The 15291-nt window shown below is 44.7% G+C and overlaps 1 protein-coding gene across 1 annotated transcript; it reads left to right on the top strand.

The window, feature by feature from the left end:
• Nucleotides 1–12283: 12283 nt before the first annotated feature.
• On the top strand, nucleotides 12284–14158 carry LOC311102594 (platelet-activating factor receptor-like; the record flags this gene model as incomplete). The annotated part of the gene is made up of 1 exon (XM_084143968.1): nucleotides 12284–14158. A coding segment is annotated over one exon (1053 nt), but the record flags the coding sequence as incomplete, so codon positions are not given.
• Nucleotides 14159–15291: the final 1133 nt, after the last annotated feature.

Raw genomic sequence — 15291 nt, 5'->3', positions numbered from 1 at the left:
TTAATGAGCGGGAGCAGTTTGGATTAAATGATTAATCCAAAATTTCTCTAGTTTCTAGAAACTTGATTATAATATGTATAATATGTACCTGTACTAGGCTATAGATACAGTATGTTTACGACAGTAGTGTAGTGTAGCCTAAAATACGCTGGTTTCTTGATAGTAGTGTAGAACACACACACACTTGGAAAGACTAATCCAGTGAGGAAGAAGCCAAGCACTCGGGTAAGCGCATATTTCTTACTATTTTCATATAAAATGTAATTGTATTGTTACATATGGGAACATCACTTTTTTTTTTTTTTTTTTTTTACAAAGTAGCCAAGTAAATGCTATTATACAAAGACTAGGCTGGGTGGGTGCTAACATTGTACTACTCTGCTTGAGATTTCAAATGTTTTGCATTGATCTTTATTACCTGTGAAAATGTTTGTTAATTTATAATTATTTACTGTATAAAGGTTCAAACAAATGTGCACACATGGCGAACATCTTTCCTTACATTTATAATTAGTGTTAATTTTTTTGTTTGTTGAGTCTGAAAACAATGACCTATAGAAACTGCAGTCATTTTCAATATTCATAGCAATGATTTAGGATTCCATGTGAGTAAGTATTAGCTAGGTAACCACTTGAACTTGAAATTGAACTTCAGTTCATGAAAATAACTAGCTAGCCAGCTACTTAACACTGTTGCCCAAAGCTAACGTTATAAGCAGCCAGTAAACTTGACAGGACCGGGTTATGTGTTGTGAAATTAGCCACAAAAATGATTAGCCACAATAGTGGAATTTGCGGTTTGCCTTCAAAATAAAAGTACCTCTTTGAAAGTGACGCAGAAGGTTACAATTGGTGAAATTATGCAATATTTAGACTAGATGATGTTAAACAAGGTTTGAATGTGGCGCAATGAAATGGGGTATCAGTCTACCCGGTGACACCCACAGAACACAACTGTGAAGAGTTTACGCAAATATTAGCGTTGTAGCTCTTATCGCGGGACTGTGACTGTGAAATCACTTCCCAGTCAGCCTATTGTGCGTATTGACATTCATATTGCACTGTACAGCCTTACCTAAGGATTGGGGATCAATTAAATGGGGTGTCAGTCTACTCAATACCAAGAGCTTTTTTCCCAATATCCTCCTCAGAGTTATCAGACTCCAAAACATCCAGGTTGTATTGTTTTCCCTCTGGAATAGTGTTCAATACACATAGTAGGGTGAGTGGTACAATAAATGTGGCTCAATTCACAGTGGTTTCAGAGTCCCGCAGTACGACGCTAATGTACTCTGGGTGTCAGTGAGTAGACTGATACCCCATGTCATTGATCCATAATCCATAGGTAAGGCTGTACAGTGAAATAAATATGCCTCCAATGCAATTCTAAAGTTTAATACATCTAGTGTGATTTCAACAGATTTTTGTCAAATTAACAAATTATTTTATTTTGTTGAATTTATATAACAACAATCCAACCTCTTTTAGCATGATCCATGGCATAATTCCACTATTCATATTCATTTGCATCACTGTCACTGACATACTGTTATTTTGAAGGCTAACCGCAAATTCCACTATTGTGGCTACTCCATGTTGTGGCTAGCTTCACATAGGTGGGTCCGACCACCATTTATCAAATAAGAACAGTTTTATAAATTAGGGGTATTTTAGATTATGACACCTAGCTAGATAGTTAGCTAGCTAACTATAGCTACTGAAACAGATTATGTCGTTTTGGGGAAGAACATTGTTTGCATCCATCAGCTAACGTTAGCTAGCTTTATTTATGACCAGCGCTGTCCAGAGCTTGGGGAAGGGCAGGTGCGCGAGACAAAACTTTACCAGCATCATAGCATACCTATCGATGAGTCGTTGTGACATATGAAATACGAGTGATAGTGTAATCAATGTGTAATAACTGCGTAATAAATGTATGAACGTGTTAAATTGTTATGTGAGGTGTAGTCATATTCAGGTCCTGATTGGTCAACAAACATATTCGACACGTCAAATAGTGTTATTTGACGTGTATCTTTTTTGACACGCAAACACCCAAACGGCGTTCCATAGTTATAATCTTGTTTTATTCCATTGTTTGTCCTTGCATCCATAGCTCCATCAATGAATTTGAGTGGTAAAAATTTTTCAGCAATACCCCTCAGCCGTTTACCAAAACAGTGTTGTTTGAATCCCAGATTGCTCCTTTCAGCAACTGAAACGACAGGCCTTTCTCTGTGCTGGTTGCTGATAATAGGCAGAATCTACTGCACACCCAAAACCAATTAGTGAAGGTGCTGTATGCAAAATGCAAACTGGAAAAACAGGAAAATAGGGTCCTGTAGGCTCAACCCTGTCTTGCATTTCAATTAACAGGTGTGCCTTCTTAAAAGTTAATTTGTGGAATTTCTTTCCTTCTTAATGCGTTTGAGCCAATCAGTTGTGTTGTGACAAGGTAGGTTTGGTATACAGAAGATAGCCCTATTTGGTTAAAGACCAAGTCCATATTAAGGCAAGAACAGCTCAAATAAGCAAAGAGAAAAGAGTCCATCATTACTTTAAGACATGAAGGTCAGTCAATACAGAACATTTCAAGAACTTTGAAAGTTTCTTCAAGTGCAGTTTCAAAAACCATCAAGCACTATGATGAAACTGGCTCTCATGAGGACCGCCACAGGAAAGGAAGACCCAGAGTTCCCTTTGCTGCAGAGGATAAGTTCATTAGAGTTAACTGCACCTCAGATTGCAGCCCAAATAAATGCTTCACAGAGTTCAAGTAACAGACACATCTCAACATCAACTGTTCAGAGGAGACTGCGTGAATCAGGCCTTCATGGTCAAATTGCTGCAAAGAAACCACTACTAAAAGACACCAATAATAAGAAGAGACTTGCTTGGGTCAAGAAACACAAGCAATGGACATTAGACCGGTGGAAATCTGTCCTTTGGTCTGATGACTCCAAATTTTAGATTTTTTGGTTCCAACCGCCGTGTCTTTGTGAGACGCAAAATAGGTGAACAGATGATCTCCTTATATGTGGTTCCCACCGTGAAGCATGGAGGATGAGGTGTTATGATGTGGGGGTGCTTTGCTGGTGACACTGTCTGTTTTTATTTAGAATTCAATGCACACTTAAACAGCATGGCTACCACAGCATTCTGCAGCAATACGCCATCCCATCTGGTTTGTGCTTAGTGGGACTATCATTTGTTTTTCAACAGGACAATGACCCAAAACATACCTCCAGGTTGTGTAAGATGACCTGGCCTCCACTATCACCCGACCTCAACCCAATTTGGGATGAGTTGGACCGCAGAGTGAAGGAAAAGCAGCCAACAAGTGCTCAGCATATGTGGGAACTCCTTCAAGACTGTTGGAAAAGCAATCCTTATGAAGCTGGTTGAGAGGTTGCCAAGAGTGTGCAAAGCTGTCATCAAGGCAAAGGGTGGCTACTTTGAAGAATCTAAAATCTAAATTATATTTATTTAACACTTTTTATTGGTTACTACATGATTCCATGTGTTATTTCATAGTTTTGATGTCTTCACTATTATTCTACAATGTAGAAAATAGTCAAAATAAAGAAAAACCCTTGAATGAGTAGGTGTGTCCAAACTTCTGACTGGTACTGTACATATGAGATAAGTAAAGCAGTATAGAAACATTATTAAAGTGGCCAGTTTTCCAAGTCTATATAGGGCAGCAGCCTCTAAGGTGCAGGGTTGCGTAACTGGGTGGAAGCCGGCTAGTGATCGCTATTTAACAGTCTGATGGCCTTGACATAGAAGCTGTTTTTCAGTCTCTCAGTCCCAGCTTTGATGCACCTGTACTCACCTCGCCTTCTGGATGATAGCGGGGTGAACAGGCCATGGCTCGGGTGGTTGACGTCCTTGATTAGCTTTTTGGCCTTCCTGTGACATCGGGTGCTGTAGGTGTCCTGGAGGGCAGGTAGTTTGCCCCCGGTGATGTGTTGGGCAGACCGCACCACCCTCTAGAGAGCCCTGCGGTTGCGGATGGTGCAGTTGCCGTACCAGGTGGTGATACAGCCCGACCGGATGCTCTCATTGTGCATCTGTTAAAGTTTTAGGGTTTTAGGGTCCAAGCCGAATTTCTTCAGCCTCCTGAGATTGAAGAGATGCTGTTGTGCCTTCTTCACCACGCTGTCTGTGTGGGTGGACCATTTCAGATCGTCAGTGATGTGTACGCGAGGTACTTCAAGGTTTCCACCTTCTCCACTGCGGTCCCGTCGATGTGGATAGTGGCGTGCTCCTTCTGCTGTTTCCTGAAGTCCACGATCAGCTCCTTTGTTTTGTTGATGTTATGTGAGAGGTTATTTTCCTGGCACCACTCTCCCAGGGCCCTCAACACCTCCCTGTAGGCTGTCTCATCATTGTTGGTAATCAGGCCTGTTCTTTCAGGAGTCCATCTCCTTCCTAGGGTACCACATGTCCGCGTCTGAAGGAGGTGCAGCAATTTTTGGGATTTGCCAATTACTACCGGAGGTTTATCCGGGGCTTTGGTCAGGTAGCGGCTCCCATTACCTCGTTGCTGAAGGGGGGACCGGTGCGTCTGCGGTGGTCAGCTGAGGCGGACAGGGCGTTCAATCATCTGAAGAACCTGTTTACCTCGGCTCCAGTGTTGGCTCATCCGGATCCCTCCTTGGCTTTCACGGTTGAGGTGGACGCGTCGGAGGCTGGGATAGGTGCTGTACTTTCCCAGCGCTCGGGCACACCACCCAAGCTCCGCCCCTGTGCGTTCTTTTCAAAGAAGCTCAGTCCGGCGGAGCGCAACTATGATGTGGGGGACCGGGAGCTGTTGGCTGTGGTCCAAGTCCTGAAAGCGTGGAGACATTGGCTTGAGGGGGCTAACCACCCTTTTCTCATTTTGACTAACCACTGCAATCTGGAGTACATCCGGGCGGCGAAGAGATTAAACCCTCACCAGGCAAGGTAGTCAATGTTTCTCACCCGTTTTTGTTTCACCCTTTCGTACAGGCCAGGTTCCCAGAACGCTAAGGCAGATGCTCTGTCCCGACTGTATGACACGACGGAGAGTTCCGTGGAGCCCACATACTTCCGGCTTCGTGTCTGGTGGCACCGGTGGGAGGTGGACGCGGACATCGAGCAGGCGTTGCGTAACGAACCCACTCCTCCCCAGTGTCCAGAGGGTCGTGTGTACGTCCCGCTGGAGGTCCGCGATCGTTTGATCTATTGGGCTCACACGTCACCCTCCTCTGGTCATCCTGGTATCGGTCAGACAGTGCATTGTCTTAGTGGGAAGTACTGGTGACCCGCCTTAGCTAAGGACGTGAGGGTTTATGTTTCCTCCTGCTCGGTGTGCGCCCAGTGTAAGGCTCCTAGACACCTGCCCAGAGGGAAATTGCAACCCCTACCCGTTCCACAACGACCGTGGTCCCACCTATCGGTGGATTTCGTGACGGATCTTCCCCCCTCACAAGGGAATACCACAATCCTGGTCGTTGTGGATCGGTTTTCTAAGTCCTGCTGCCTCATTCCTCTGCCCGGTCTCCCTACGGCCCTACAGACTGCTGAGGCCCTATTTACACATGTCTTCCGGCACTATGGGATACCTGAGGATATAGTGTCTGATCGGGGTTCCCAGTTCACCTCGAGGGTTTGGAGGGCGTTCATGGAACGTCTGGGAGTCTCGGTCAGCCTGACCTCAGGGTTTCACCCAGAAAGTAACGGGCAGGTGGAGAGAGTCAACCAGGAGGTGGGTAGGTTTCTGAGGTCGTCTTGCCAGGACCGGCGAGGGGAGTGGTCGGTTTTCCTCCCCTGGGCAGAGATGGCCCAAAACTCACTCCGCCACTCCTCCACTAACCTTACTCCATTCCAGTGCGTTTTAGGTTATCAGCCGGTTCTGGCACCTTGGCATCCGAGCCAGATCGAGGCACCTGCGGTGGATGAATGGTTTCGGCGCTCGCAGGAGACCTGGAACGCTGCCCATGTGCGCCTGCAGCGTGGAGTGGGAGGGGTACGGTCCGGAGGAGCGGTGCCGTAGTCATCCGACTCTCCCCGCGCCGTGTCCAACTGGCCGTCACCGAGGCCGGTGTCGACGCACGGCTGGAGCCGCGCTTGGGGATGTGGGGGGGTACTGTCACGGATTCTGCCGAGGCTGCCCCTCCTTGCTCGGGCAGGCTTCGGCATTCGTCGTCACCGGAATACTAGCTGCTGCCGATCTATGTTCTATGTTTCTATGTTGCACCTGTTGTCTATTGTTACACACCTGTTGCCCATTGTGATCACTCCTTCCCTATATAACCCAGTGGCTCCCAATGTGTTTTGTGCGTGGTTGTTTTTTTGTTTCGTGTGTCGTTGGTGAGCGGGTTAGTTCCTCTCTGTGTTGTATTCTTTACTTATTTCAGTAAAGTACATTTCTTAGAGTTCTGTGTCCTGCGCCTGACTTCGATCCACCGCATTACACTGACACTCGTGACAGACTGGAGTGGCAGCAAGTCTTAAACCTTAAATGGTTGAGCATTTTGCCATGTCTTTTTGGGCTGTTTTGCTCGGTAGTCACCGCTAGTTTCGAAGCCTATGTTAAGGCCTCTAGAAGTGCAAGTAATTTAAAACACCAAATATCCATTGGTATACTGTACTGTGTGTTGTGACTTGACTTTAACATTAATCTGAAGACTGTTATTTATCTAATTAACTAACTATGTTTAATTGTTGGCCAATTTAAATTAATAATGTAACAATTAACTCATTAAGATCTGGGGCACCACGAGAGCAGTTCTTTAAAGAGTTACCATCTCCCAAATTGAACTCTAAAAGGTCTTTGCCTATCACATCTATAAACAGTCAACCTATTAATCATAACCTCGTATCATATCATCATTCTGAACAGTCGTAACCTCCTTTCATCTACAAAAACCTGAGCCTTACTTATGATTAAGTACTTCACAAATTGGTTTAATTATTTACTTACTAGTTAATTAAATGGGAACACAGGATAAACACCCACACTCTGCACCGGTTATTAACTGGAGACTTAATACGCCGAAAACAGGTCCCTAGCGGAATGACAACAACATGGATGCTTGTTAAAGAAGAGATGGAGAGGGAGAGAAAGGGACAGAGACACTTAACATTTCCACATTCAGAAACTACTCTCACCTACAGTAACCATATACTTTGCACACGAACCACCGCCCGCTTTGAGCAAGAAGTCATGAATGTATTTACGTGAAATGCCTGGGTTCGCCGGGGATCTCTTGGTGAACGGGGCAGCCTTGGAAAGGGGTTTGGGCCCTTTCGCGGCACGCTTCTAAGGCTCTGATTGTCCAAAATGGTTCCAACAACTCTTCTCCTGTTGACCTTCTTCGTAGTTGTCCGGTATCCGGTGACTTGTCATGTAGTCCTGAACAAAACGACAGAGTTGCTTTTCCTTCCATTCGCTCTTGAAGATGCTTCTTTGAAGATAGGTTAGCCAGCCGTATCGATGGTTCCCCAGGGGTGATGAGAGTAGCATAATACGATGATTTGAGCAGAGTAACAGGATGTTCCTACTTAAATTCGCTTTAGAATATACTTTACTTAGGACAGCTAATCAGCCATACCAGTGATTGTCCAGGATGTGAGTTTATCGTCTTCACCTCGTGTTGAGATTCAAAGTTCAAACCATTTTAAAACGTTCAGCTTCACGCTTTTCTGGTCTGCTGTGTTAATTCGTAACCCATCATTTATACCTTTTGCTCGAAAGGGGCGGTTGCGGCAGGCTGACATGCTCCCTGACCTCACTTCGGGGCGGTGATTACTCACTGTGCAAAGCTCATGGTTAATAATGATCTCTTATAACCTCTCAAATCACATCCCTCTCTTAACAAAATCACTCATCATTTTTCATATTACATGCACAACCCCATAGGATGGAAACTTCATCTATGTAGTGGGTATACTTTCCAAGTTACAGTATTTCCTTTATAACATTTTTAATGGCATCACGGAGTGGAGCAGCTGACCGGTGCCGGACTAGGCACCGTTGGAACGGGCACGTGCCGGACTGGCGACGCGCACCACTGGCTTGGTGCGAGGAGCAGGAACAGGCCGTGCCGGACTAGCGACGCGCACCACTGGCTTGGTGCGAGGAGCAGGAACAGGCCATGCCGGACTGGCAACGCGCACCACTGTCTTGGTGCGAGGAGCAGGAACAGGCCGGGCCAGACTGGAAACACGCACCACTGGCTTAGTGCGGGGATCAGGAACAGGCCGGGCCAGACTGGGAACACGCACCACTGGCTTGGTGCGGAGAGCAGGTACGGGGCGTATCGGACTGGGAACACGCACCACTGGCTTGGTGCGGAGAGCAGGTACGGGGCGTACCGGACTGGGAACACGCACCACTGGCTTGGTGCGGAGAGCAGGTACGGGGTGTACCGGACTGGGAACCGGCGCTGGAGGTCTATGACTGTCTCCGTCCTTTACAATCCGCGCCCCGTCCTCCTTCAGTGAGGACTCCTCCTTGAGCCCCCACGAGTGCAGTGGTCGGGGCTCCTCTCTGTCGCTCCCCGACCACCCTTTTAGCCCCCTCCCAAAAAATTATTGGGGCTGTCTCTCCACCCTGATCCCTTTCAGGGCCTCCATCTTTCTTGCCAGATCCTCTCTTATCTCCCGCCAAGTCCATCCTCTCTGCTCCTCCTCGGCACACTGCTTGGTCCAAGTCTGGTGGGATTTTCTGTCACCTACGTTAAGGAACGGGACGGACCAAGGTGCAGCGTGAATGGCGCACATGTTTATTAAAGAATAAACACACGAAACAGTAACCAAAACAACAAACCTAACTGTGACGGTCCAAAGGTTAACACACAAGCCTAAACATGAACATAACCAAAATCCCACAACGCAGGCAGGAAAACTGGTTGCCTAAGTATGATCCCCAATCAGAGACAACGAGCGACAGCTGCCTCTGATTGGGAACCACACCCGGCCAAACATAGAAATACAAACCTAGAATATATTCACACCCTGACCAAACTAGCTAGAGTTCTATAGGCCAGGGCGTGACAGAAGCCATAACACATAATTTTTTCCAGCAGCAGACTGATGGATAATGTCACAAGCCGCACTGAAGTGTAACAAAACAGCTCCCACAATCTTTTTATCATCAATTTCTCTCAGCCAATCATCAGTCATTTGTGTAAGTGCTGTGCTTGTTGAATGTCCTTCCCTGTAAGCGTGCTGAAAGTCTGATGTCAATTAGTTTACTGTAAAATAGCATTGTATCTGGTCAAACACCATTTTTTCCCAAAGGTTTACTAAGGGTTGGTAACAGGCTGATTGGTCGGCTATTTGAGCCAGTAAAAGGGGCTTTACAATTCTTAGTTAGAGGAATGAATTTTGCTTCCCTCCAGGCCTGAGGGCACACAATTTCTAGCTTAAATTGATGATATGGGAAATAGGAGTGGCAATACCATCCGCTATTATCCTTAGTAATCTTCCATCCAAGTTGTCAAACCCCGGTGGCTTGTCTTTGTTGATAGACAACAATAATTATTTCACCTCTTCCACACTCACTTGATGCAATTAAAATGTATAATGATTGTCTTTCATAATTTGGTCAGATATACTTGGATGTGTAGTGTCAACATTCGTTGCTGGCATGTCATGCCTAAGTGTGCTAATCTTGCCAATGAAAAAATAATTAAAGTAGTTGGCAATATCAGTGAGTTTTGTGATGTATGAGCCATCTGATTCAATCAATGATGGAGCTGAGTTTGCCTTTTGCCCAGAATTTAATTTAAGGTGCTCCAAAGCATATTACTATCATTTTTTATATCATTTATCTTTGTTTTATAATATAGATTCTTCTTCTTTTATTCAGTTTAGGCACATGATTTTTCAATTTGCAGTACGTTTGCCAATCGGTTGTGCTGCCAGACTTATTTGCCATACATTTTGCTTCATCCCTCTCAACCATACAATTTTTCAATTCCTCATCAATCCAAGGGGATTTAACAGTTTTTACAGTAATTCTCTTAATGGGTGCTTATTAGTAACTGGAATAAGCAATTTCATAAATGTGTCAAGTGCAGTGTCTGGTTGATCCTCATTACACACCACAGACCAGCAAATATTCTTTACATCATCCACATAAAAATCACAACAAAACTTTTTGTATTACCTCTTATACACTATATTAGGCCCAGCCTTTGGAACTTTGATTTTCCTAGATATGGCTACTATATTTTGATCACTACATCCGATGGATTTGGATACTGCTTTAAAGCACATTTCTGCAGCATTAGTAAAGATGTGATCCATACATGTTGATGATTTAATTCCTGTGCTGCTTGTAACAACCCTGATAGGTTGAATGATAACCTGAACCAGGTTTCAGGCACTGGTTACAGTTTTGAAACTTTTTCTTGAGTGGGCAGCTTGATGAAAGCCAGTCAATATTGAAATCACCCAGAAAATATACATCTCTGTTGATATCACATACATTATCAAGCATTTCACACGTATTATCCAGATACTGACTGTTAGCACTTGGTGGTCTATAGCAGCTTCCCAAAAGAATGGGCTTTAGGTGAGGCAGATGAACCTGTAGCCATATTACTTAAATAGTATTTAACATGAGATCCTCTCTAAGCTTTACAGGATTGTGGCTCTTAATATAGAACGCAACACCGCCCCCATTGGCATTTCTGTATTTTCTGTAGATTTTATAACCATATATTGCTACCACTGTATCATCAAAGGTATTATCTAAGTGAGTTTCAGAGATAGTCAGAATATGAATGTCATCTGTTTCTAGCAAGTTATTTACTTCATTAACCTTGTTAATGTGGGCTGTTTTTAGCACTTTTCTGGGATGCTTGATTGTTTTCATTGCTTTACAGGGAAGCTTAGCAGAAGTAGAAATGCTCATGCTATTTATGTTAGTGCAGAGTGAACTGCACACAGTGGACTTCCAACTAGGGCATACCGCCTCAGTGCTAACAGTATAACTCTGGTTCATAGGCACATGATTACTGCATACAGCAGTGGAATCAGCAGAGGCATTCAGGGCAGTTAGAGGGACATCAATTAGGTTACTTACATTGTGTCTTCCAACGCCCCTGGAAAAATGTATATTTGCTGAAGCATTATTACAACTCAGCGACACAATGGTAGGGATTATCTGAGCTGGGCTTGGGTCATTGATAAGTCATTGTCTCAACGCAGCCTTATAATGCTGTGAAAGGATCCAGGAACCCAAATGATTTGGGTGGATCCCATTCTCCTTATAAAAATGATTTTTGTCTCTTTTAATTTGAAGCTTGAGTGTGAATATGTTCGTATTTCACATGTTAAGACTTGTCTTTCTTTCTTCTTTCTTCATTTCTTTGTACTTCTTTTCCTTGGAAAAGGTTGTGGGATATACTGGAACCAGGACATATCCATCCCTAAGGATTTTAGTGATGTAGTTCCTCCGGATTGTGGGAATCCCATTGAACTGACCAGGGTAAGTTCAGTTCAACCTCCAGTTCAACCTCGGTTACTTCCCATTCCTAAGTGAATGTCACTAGGGTGGCCAAACAGTTATGGCACATTAGGCAACGCATCAGTCCAGATATCATGTCATTCCATATAATATCATAACACCTTTTATATACACTTCATTATTTTGCTAATACATGAGATGTTAAGCCACTAAGTAGGGCTTATGAAGCCTTTATAGCCACATTTTTTGTTCATATAAAGTAGGACCCCTCTTGTTATTGTCTGTTATACTGATGACAGAGCAGGAAGACATTTAGTCTAGATTTGACTGGAAATATGGTCATAAATCATCAGTCATCATCACAAACAGAGAGCACAGTGTTGCTGCTAGACAGCAGACCAGAAAAGGCTGGTGACACAAGTGTTATAAGACACTTCCTGTGGGTGTCATAGCGGACTGTTGAGTGGTGTGTTTTATGGTTTCTATATGGACAACTCTATTTGAGTTACATTTACAGTAAGGTGTGAAAATCTCAAATATGGTGGTGTCTGACACACGTTGTGTGTTTATCACAATAAATGATTCAATGAATCAACAGTTGCACAGACTGGATAGGCCTATAGCTATTCCACTCACCTGGGATTGACACTAGACATGTCGAAAGTCCTCCTACTGACTACAGTAAGATGAGTACTAAAGTGAATATTGCAGTGTCTTGAAATATGACTCTAATAGGAAGTATTTTTCTCACAGAGGGAGTTGCTTGCTTTAGCAAAACCAACAGTGGAGTCGACCATGGGGATGCCAGAGGACTTATCGATAGTCGGGAACAGAACCTTCCTGGACTCTGAGTTCCGCTACACCCTCTTCCCAGTGTTCTACAGTGTTGTGTTCATCCTTGGGCTGATACTCAACAGTTACGTGTTGTTCGTGCTGTGGCGCCTGCGCAACGCCAAGGCAATGAACGAGATCTGCATCTACATGGCCAACCTGACTGTGGCCGACCTCCTCTTCGTGTGCGCCCTCCCCTTCTGGATCGGCTACTACCACCACGGCGGTGTCTGGCTCTACGGCGACTTCCTGTGCCGTGTCACCGGCGTGTTCTTCTTCATCAACACCTACTGCTCCGTCCTCTTCCTCACCGCCATCAGCGTCAACCGCTACTGGGCCGTCACGCGCCCGCTGGACGCCGCCTCGTCCGACCATTGGTGCCGTGGGGTGGCCGTCACAATGGTCATCTGGGTGGTCACTCTGTCCATGTCGGTGCCGTATCTCTTGGAGACAGGCATCCAGGTTGACAAGGACAACGTGTCGCGATGCTTCGAGGGCTACCACCACGAGACGGACAGCGAGAAGCGGCTTGTGGCCGCAACCCACCTTACCATTGTGGGATGCTTCGTCTTGGTCTTCTTCCTCGTCGTAGTGTGTAATCTGCTCATCGCCCGGGCGTTACTAGCGCAGTCCTCTACACAGGCCCAGTTGCTTTGCTCAAGTTCCTCCAAACCCCGGGGGGTGAAGGGCCGGGCCCTGCAGATGCTGTGTGCTGTGGTGGGGGTGTTTGTGGTGTGCTTCCTCCCCCACCACGTGGTCCAGGGACCCTGGACCCTGGCTGTGCTGGACATCAAGGAGGGATGGGGCAGCATAGACTGGAACAAGAGGACCAGGCAGTGGTTGAACGACGCCCACCAGGTCACCCTGATGCTGATGGGGCTCAACTGCCTCTTGGACCCCGTAGTGTACTGCTTCGCCACCAGGAGATTCCACCTGTACATCAAGGACCATCTGAAAAAGATGGGAAGGGGCAAAGGCTGCTCGGAAACAGCCATCACACACATGTCTATGGAGGAGTGCAAGAATGTGAGCCAGCAGCACAATAGAGAACAGTAGCAGCTCAATAATTAAAGTCCTACAATGTAATGGAAAACTGTCATTTATACGGTAACTTTGGGTATTATCAACAGTAAATTATTCTAAACGTTTTACTGCAGCATAGTGTAAATTGTTGTGGGCATGGAAATAATTAAATGGTACTGTAATTCCACCACACATAATACAGTACTGTACCGTGTCTTTGGAGCGCCAAAAACCTTTTGACCAGTTGTGGTGCATGGAATTGTTGTTTCTGGCTCATTAACATATTTTGAGGCATGCCTTGTAAGAAGCTATATTTGTTGCACCCATGAGTGAAAATGCTGAACCAATTTAACTCCTATGTTCTAGGAGACAGATTGTATAGGGAACAGATTTTAGTGGCAGCAAGTCTTGAACCTTAAATGGTTGAGCATTTTGCCGTGTCCTTTTGGTCTGTTTTTCCCTGTAGTCGCTGCCAGTTTGGAAGACTTTGTAAAGGCCACTAGAGGTGCAAGTGATATAAAACACCAAATATGCATTAATATGCTGTAATGTGTAAACATTTTACCTAGCAGCCACCCTCAGTGGGTCGTTTACAACCAGATGCATGTGGTTTTCAGGGGAAATGGAAAGAGAGCCTGTGACGCTCAAGAGACTTCCGCTTTTGAACGATAACAAGGCGACACTCCCATCGTAACTCCTCCTCCACTTTTATTGGATTGGTTGAACAGTGCAGAAGAGAACCTCCCCCAACAGATTTTCTTCTTCTCGTCAGCTACATTAGGTTACCTAGCAGCCAACCTGCTTGCACCAATCCCTTGTTATTACAGTAAAATACTGTGAAATACAAACTCCTCCCCTCAATTAATTTCATTCATTCATTCATTCCGATTACGGTAGCATATTTCTTTTTTACTGTATAATACAGTACATTTTACGCTATTGTACTGTGTGTCATTACACAGTACTTGCTTTGATACCATATTTATATTACAGTAGGTGTACTGTAATATGAAATACGAAATTGTACTAGCCACTGAGCTGCCTGTAAGTTGCTGTCAAATTCACGGCAACACCTTTAAAGGGGAGCTAACGTTGTATTGTAGATATTCTGGCCATGCTAATGCTGACTTTTCTTGGTGACCACATCCTCAGGATGCTTTCAATCAAACCACAAACCCACACCTGATGCAATTTGTAAAGCAACATGTCACTTATGTTTTCAGTTCTACTGTTATATTGTATCTCACACTGTATCTTACACTTTATCCTTGTGACAGACTTGCGACATCAATTTCACCACCTCTTTCTTCCTGTTCTTTTTCTCTTTGAGTGTAAACAGAGTAGAAAAGCAGAAGTTTCATAGGGAACTGGAGCTTCTATAAATGATAGATTCACTCCTCTTACAATTCCCTCCGGAAGGAAATTAGGGGCTCTATTCAATCAGATCCTCTTTAGCAGACATTTGCATAGCGGTTGTTTTGGCGCTGTAGGAGGTGGAACTGGATGGAGCTGTCAAATCCACAAGCAGCTCCTGGCATTATACCTAAAGCGGACATTGCCATTGACTGCACAGAGTCGCATAAAGATAAATCCCATGCGGCCATGTGTACAAGTTTGAATACTGGAATGTGAGCTGTAATCTACACCTGATAGAAATCCTCATTATTTTGTTGCATGATTTAAAATTTGAGCATCATTATTTCTATGTAGCCTATACTTTCTCGTTCTGAACTTCTAACGTGAGTAGGATTGGTGTGGCTTTGTGACAATGATCAAGACCAGCTGCTCACCGATATGACAGGTCAAATGCAGTTACACCGCCAAAACATCAGCTATGCGGGTGTCAACTATCGCCCGTTAACGCTTGATCTGATTGAATCTAGGCCTAAGGGTCCCACTGTTCGGCAAGAATAGGAGCAAGGCAAGTTTCATTCAGTCATCAGGATGCTGAACAATGGGACATAGGACAGATGCAGGCCCAATACACG

This window comes from Coregonus lavaretus, assembly GCF_964263955.1.
Source record: "Coregonus lavaretus genome assembly, chromosome: 27".
NCBI classification, from domain to species: Eukaryota; Metazoa; Chordata; class Actinopteri; order Salmoniformes; family Salmonidae; genus Coregonus; species Coregonus lavaretus.
Note: the sequence above shows the minus strand (reverse complement) of the source record. Positions and strands in the feature narration are given on the sequence as shown.